General features: G+C 66.2%; 1 protein-coding gene across 1 annotated transcript; it reads left to right on the top strand.

Moving 5' to 3' along the window:
• The first annotated feature begins 884 nt into the window (after positions 1 to 884).
• Positions 885 to 5,555, top strand: CLBA1 (clathrin binding box of aftiphilin containing 1). The gene is made up of 5 exons (XM_032839672.1): positions 885 to 1,500; positions 2,736 to 2,824; positions 4,185 to 4,314; positions 5,287 to 5,400; positions 5,490 to 5,555. The coding sequence occupies exons 1-5, from the start codon at positions 1,054 to 1,056 to the stop codon at positions 5,553 to 5,555; spliced, it is 846 nt and encodes a 281-aa protein (XP_032695563.1). The 5' UTR covers positions 885 to 1,053.
• Positions 5,556 to 6,396: the final 841 nt, after the last annotated feature.

The raw sequence follows: 6,396 nt of genomic DNA, 5'->3' as shown, positions 1-6,396 counted from the left end.
TGCACCCTGAAGGTCACGGCGCCATTGTCTGCTGAGGCCCAGACTGGGTGTGGGGAACTGCGGAGCTCCCAGAGCTGGCTCCAGCCCCAGCAACACTTCTCACTCAGGCCTTTGGGCCTGGGCCTCAGTTTCCCCACCTGTACACCAGGACAACGCTGCTACCCCTTTCCTGCTCCCTGGACTAGGAGGACAGCAGGCACAACGGAGGAGGGGGTCCGAGCGCCGACACTGTCCCTGGGATGACATCCAGGCGGGAGAGGCGGCGTCCTCCCCGCAGGGTCACCCAGGTGTCCGCCCAGAGCTGGGCAGTCGGACTGCATTGCTTGCGCACTGTGGTGCGGGCCACGTACCCTCAGGAAGCACAGGAGGGACAGGAGTCAGGGGTCAGGGATGATCTCATCTGGTAATTCTCAGAATTAAGATTTTCGGTAGCTGGGCTGGCGGGGACCAAGGAGAGCGGGTGATTCGTGCCCACAGGACGGGGCCCGAGGAGGTCACAGGGTGGAGGGGTGGGAGCACGGAGGGGCCGGGACCGGGGTGCGGACCGGGGTTGCGGGCACTTCTGCGGCGCTGGAGTCCGGCGCACGCCTCCCGGGGGGTCGGCGGGCCGGCTGGGGGCGCCCGGGGAAGGGTCCGCGGGGGCCGGGAGCGAGCTGGGGGCGGGCCGGGCAGTGGCCTTGTCCCGGGGGACGGGGGCAGCGGGGGGCAGCGGGGGGCAGCCGGCAGGACTGTCGGGGCTCCAAGGAAACCGGGACCCGCCTCGCAGGAAGGGGAGGGCGAGGGCCGGGGGTGGGTGGGCGGCGGGGGGGGCGGCACGCAGGCGCACGGCGGGGCGGGCCGGCGCGCTGACGTCATGGCGTCGGACTCAGGACGCGGGGGCCGGCGCGCTCCGTTGCCCGGCAACGGGCGGGCGTGGGGACGGCGGCGCGCGCGGCTCCAGCGAGCCGCGGTGGGTGCGGGCCGGGGGCGCAGGCCGGGCCCTCGCGGGGACCCCCGCCCCGGGCTGCTCTCAGCCCCGCGCCCGCGCCCCGTGCAGCCCCGGGCGGCTCCGACATGCAGGGCCAGCGGCAGCGGGGCGCCGCGCCCGGCCAGGCGACCCCTCCCCGCGGGAGCCCGAGCGACCCCGCCGCGGGAGCAGGCGACGTCTCCCTGCGCCCGGCTTCTGAAGAGCGCGGCGCGAGCAGGGCGCCCCGGGGGCGGGCAGGGGCAGGCGCGCAGCGGCTCTCCGGGGAGCGCCTCTCCCGGGCGCGCGAGGGCCCTTCCCCCTGCCCGGCCGGAGGCCCGGACCCCGCGGAGCCCGGCAGCGCCTGGGGGGAGTTTGAAGGCTTTCGGGACGCTTCGGTCCAGTCTGAGCAGTTCTCCCCAAGCTTTGAGCGCCCGGAGAGACCCCCGCGTCCTCAGCGGCAGACAGTGGCTTCTACCCAAAAGGAGCGCGGTGCTCGCCAGCCTGCCCAGCGCGGGCCTGGGGTGCCAGGAGCCGCGGGCAGCGCACCTCGTGAGGTATTTGTGCAGCGGACCTCCGCTTCGGTGGGCTGGCCCGGGAGGGGGTCTGCTTCTGTCCTGGCCCCGGTCCCGGCCTGTGCGGCTGGCTGTCCTGCCCTCCTGAGCCAGGGAGGGAGGCTGGACCACGGGGGGGGGGGGGGGGCGACTCAGGGGCGGGCGCCAGCCCACTTTCCCTGCTCCCTTCGGGGCACACTGGGAAGGAGCTTTTGGTCCAAATTGTCATCCTCCTTACTCAGAAAGCCTCACCCTGTAGAGTCCCTTCCAGCCTGTGTGTGAGGACCGGGCACTGGAGTTGGCCAGGAGAGCGGCCGGTCCCCATCGTCTCCGCACCGCCCTTCTTGGCCCGACTGCCTCTTGCACAGGCGCGCGGTGACGCATCTGATGCCTCTTTCCTTCCTCTTCTTCCCCTTGCTCCTGTTTCTCTGCCGTCTCTTCCCAAGGGCTCACCCCCAAACCCCCAAACACCATGAGAACAGAAGGAGTGAGAGGAAGGGATGAGAGGAAAGGGTTCACTGGTTCTGGGGAAGAACGTTTGCTTCCTGAACCCGGCCGTCTGTGTGCCCTGGACCCCTGGCGGGAGGCGCTCTCCACGCCATCCGCTCCGCGAGTGCGCTTGTTGTGAAAACAGGGCTGTGGGAATAACAGATCGGGACAATCTGACCATGATGTGAACTTGCAAGAGACACTAGGTGACGACAGAAAATAGCCCCACACTGACGTGCATATATGCCGCACACACGCATGCCTCCAGCAGCTCTCGGGGCTCCCGCCCTCCCAGCTTGCACACCTGCCCCCCCTCCTGGTTTGCACTTGTGTCACTTCCTGCCAGGCTTCGGACAGCCCTCACTCCAGCACTTCACACTAGCTCCCGACCTTTCGACCTCAGGTCTCCGCCCAGGAAAGGCCTCCTTGACTGCCGTGTGGATAGCCTTCCCAGCCGGCTGACACACGGGAAACACTAATGTTTTTATCAGGTGCCGCTCTCTCGTGTGTCCCTGACAAAGCTTATGAGTGCCGTGCCCGAAGCCTACCTGCCGCGCTCTGGGCTTCCCATCGGAGCGTGCAGAGCAGAGATTTCGGGGAGCGAGTGAGCCACGCTACAGCAGCTGTGAGGGCGCGATCGTCTGCACGTGTCATCTGCCCCTTGCCGGCAGCGAGGTGACCTGATGTGCATTTCTCTCTTCCTCCAGCCTCCACACAGCTCCGAGGATGTGTTCCCGTTTGTTTTTCAGGACACACCAGTCCCCCAGGCAACTGAGGGCGTCTCCCCCTTGAACCACATCTTAGAAGCGCCCGGCTGGGAATCTGGACGGCAGCTGTGGTAATGAACTTGGGTTCTTAGAGCAAGTCTGAGCTTGTACTTTGGTTGACCAAGTGGCCTTTAAGAGAGAGCCTGTCTGTCCCGAAGACCCCACAACCTTGGTGTCGTGGGGTCCTCACGGAAGGACCGGGCGGCATGGGTTGATGCTCTGGCCACGGTCGCCCTGAGAGCGTGTTCACCTGGAGCAAGGGAGACCAGGGGCGCCAGCTCCTGGTGTCTCTGTGCGAGTGCTGGTCCCGGGGGACTGGACTGCCTGATCCTCAGCCACAGAGAAACATACCAGTGCCCCCGAGGGACAGTCTGAACCCACAGGGCCAGACAGCCTGAGCGCATCTGCTGCTGCCAGCAAGGCCGGTGGTCCCCGGGGCTCGTTGTCTGGGAAACCACAGACGCAGGCGCGCAGATGGCCGCGTTCTCCGACGCGCCTTCACTGGGCGCTGGCAGAACAGGCGCAGCTCAGTTGGGGGGGCCGGTGCGGTCGGCTTGAGGTCGGCGGGGCCCAGGCCACAGGAGGAGGGGGTGAGCTGGCCTCCCTGACCCGTGTTCTCTTTGTCAGGGAGTTCTGCAGACTGCCCTTCTGGGCTCTGGCCTTGGGTCCAGGCAGGGCTACTGCTGGGGTCCAAGCCAGGGAACCCCCCCAGCAGGGGCCTGGGGGACAGAGGCCTGAACCCCGGAAGGCTGTCACCACCGTGGCCCAGAGGGCTTTCTGGATATGGCGCTTCCCCAAGGTGTGGCCCGGACCAGCAGGCAGGTGGAAGGGCCTCTGGTGGCAGCAGGAGCCTCAGACACTCGGAGACACAGGTTGTCCTGGCCGTCAGGTCCAGCAGGGCTGGACACTGTGGTGTGACGGGAGGTGGCTGTGACTTCAGGGTGTGAAAACATGAAGACGACTTGCAAATGCTGTGGGCACTTAGCGTGGCCCCCTCCTGTGCACACCCTCCCTTCCTTCGTAGGAGCCTCGCTAGCTGCTCTGGTGGCACGTGGCTGGTGGGGGTGGCTTGTAGCTGTGGACGGTGCATGACAGACACCCAGTGGTCATCCCCTAAGCATTGCCCTGCTCCTAGTTTCCGAGTGTCCCTGTGGCTCCCGGTGCAGCTCGTGGTCCCCGAGACCATCAGGAACAAAACCGCAAAGTACCAGGCCTCAGGGAGGGTCTGCCCCCTGGAGGAGCCGCTCTGCCGCTCCGATGAGCCAGGCGGTGCCCGGGGAGGAGGGTGGGAGTGCCAGGGTACTCATGGGGCAGCAACACGTAAGCTGACCTGGAAGGGAGAACTCTGTCCTCACAGCCCCGGGGGCAGGTCCCTTGGTGTCTGTCTGGAAGGCTTCCCGCTCAGCCGTTCACGAATGGGTCTCTGTTCAGCTCCGAGTCCCGCAGACTCTGGAGAGCCCTGCAGAGCACAGACGGCGCGTCGGCCTCTCGCTGCCTCTGGAGCGGGTCTCGCTGCCAGGAGAACCTGTTCCTTGTTCTCGGAATAGATGCTGCTCAGAAGGTGAGTCAGACGCCCCTGGGGGCTCTGCGGAGACTTTGCCGACACCCCAGGGCCGCGGGAGCCGCCTACATGGACCGCACCGCATTGCGGGGGGCTGGGGGGATGAGGCAACGCAGGCAGGGTCTGGTCGGGGCAGGCCGGCAGACGTCCGAGTGCAGCGCCGCCCTCTGCGTGGTGAGGGAGGGGTCGAGGCAGCTTGTGGGGCGGGCAGGGCTCCCCGTGGAGTGGAGGAGAGGGAGGAGGAGTGGGCCCTGCGAGGAGCAGCAGGTGCAGCGGGGGTGTGAGGTCAGCCACCAGGTGGGTCCCCTGTGCTTGAGGTGGGAAGCAGCCAAGTGGGCGCAGGGAGGCGTCGGTGAGAGGCCAGCCAGGGGTTACAAGAGAAAATGCAAATTGTATGCAGAGCAGGCTGTCAGCTGTCAAGTCGACAAAGACCCTTTTCTGTTTGTTGCTATCATGGAAAGTTTCAAACATGGAAAACCTAAGAGGGGCTGGCAGGCCTTCATGATGGTGGGGTCTTGGGATGGCTGTGCCTGGGCCCAGGGGTCACCCGGGGCCAGCCGGGAGGGACGTGAGGGGTGGAAGGAACCAGAGGGGCCTGACGAGGCCGCCCTGCCTTTGTGTTTGTGCCAGAAAAGCAGCCAGGAGGATGGGGAAGGGGACAGGCAGCTTGGACAGAAGGCGGGAGGTGGGCCAGCTCGGCACAGCCAGGCTGGGGAGCACGGCTCACCCTGAGGTGGGGGGCAGACTTGAGGAGGTGGCGGGCCCTGCGGGTCTGGAGGGCAGGGATGGCCGTGAGCCGGGTGACCGGAGGGCGGGGACCAGCCGGCTGCCCGACCCTGTGGACACCGAGTCATGAGCACATTGCCGTTTAACAGTAGGATGTGCCGGAGGGGTCTGGGTTCACAAGGCAAATGCAGAGAAAGCGGTCCTTTATCTTCCTTCCTGGCGGGTGACAGTGGCTTGTCTCACTAGAACCCTTCTGGAGACCTGGGTCACATTTTGGAATGTTCTGACCTCAAACTGTCTGAAGACCTGGGCGTGCCTGCCTTCTCTCTGCAGCCCTGCGGAGCCCTGATTCAGACCAAGGTGAGTCATACCCTCCCACCCCTGGAGACGCCTCGGCTGTGCTGGCCACACGGATCTGTGTGCTGACACCTGTTCCCTGAGTCCCACAGACTCAGGAGAAAGGAGCGCTGCCGCCGTCCAGGGCAGGCAGGGCACCACCAGGTGCTGGGATGTGAGCAGCTGTCATGGGCCACCAGTGGGTCCTGCAGGAGGGGCTGCAGGGAAGCAGGCAGGCGGGGTATGCGGCAGAGAAGCGCACGTGAGGGGCAGGTGTCCTCTTCTGAGGACAGGGTACAGTGTTTCCTGGGAGTGGGTGCACTTGCCCCTCGTGGCCAGGTATTGTGGGGAGGAGCAGTGCCCAGTCTGGAGGGGCCTGTTCTCCCCAGGACCTGGAGCACAGGTGGGGATCGCTCTGCCTGTACCCCTGCCCCAGGAACGTAGTGGAACCGGGGGGCGTCCACCACCAGGGTGTGCTCTGATGGTTGGTGTGGGCAGTGTGGGCTGCCTGTCATCCGGCCAGGGCCAGGGCCATCTCCAGGCATGCTGGTCCCTCTGCTCTATGGGAAACCCCACAGAGCAGGAGGTGGGAACTTCTAGAAGGGCAGGCAGGGACCATCTTAGATCAGCAAGACACTGAAATGTGCGCAGCAGCTGGTAGGTGAAAGTCCGTGGACACTGCAGACGCGAGCAGGACGGGTCCTGGGACCCCACCTAGGCCCTCAGGCCAGGGTCATAGGGTCACTTAGGGATGGGGAGGCCTGCATGGCCCTGGGCACACGGCACAGCCGTCCTCCCAGCGTGGTGCCCGCTTAGCCCTGGGGAAAGCCACAGAGCTGTCTGCTGTGTCCCATGCATCTCTTTGTTGACCGCATGACGGTGGGAGGGGAGGAGGCCGCACGGGCCCGAGCGGCGGGGGCAGCAAGCCAGCCTCAGGGACTGGTGGCGGCGCTGACCATGCCATGCCCTTCCTTTCCCGTCAGCTCCCCGGGACGTCTGGCGGCAGACAGGGGGGCAGCA

Source organism: Lontra canadensis, unplaced genomic scaffold, assembly GCF_010015895.1.
Source record: "Lontra canadensis isolate GAN:19392208 unplaced genomic scaffold, GSC_riverotter_1.0 scaffold108, whole genome shotgun sequence".
Taxonomy (NCBI): domain Eukaryota; kingdom Metazoa; phylum Chordata; class Mammalia; order Carnivora; family Mustelidae; genus Lontra; species Lontra canadensis.
The sequence above is the reverse complement of the archived record's forward strand: the minus strand, read 5'-3'. Positions and strand labels throughout refer to the sequence as shown.

Coding starts and splice junctions, on each gene's coding strand:
- CLBA1 (XM_032839672.1), top strand. CDS start 1,054: ATGCAGGGCCAGCGGCAGCGGGGCGCCGCGCCCGGCCAGGCGACCCCT. Junction 1,501..2,735: donor CGGGCAGCGCACCTCGTGAG/GTATTTGTGCAG, acceptor TTTGTTTTTCAG/GACACACCAGTCCCCCAGGC. Junction 5,401..5,489: donor GAGCCCTGATTCAGACCAAG/GTGAGTCATACC, acceptor TGAGTCCCACAG/ACTCAGGAGAAAGGAGCGCT.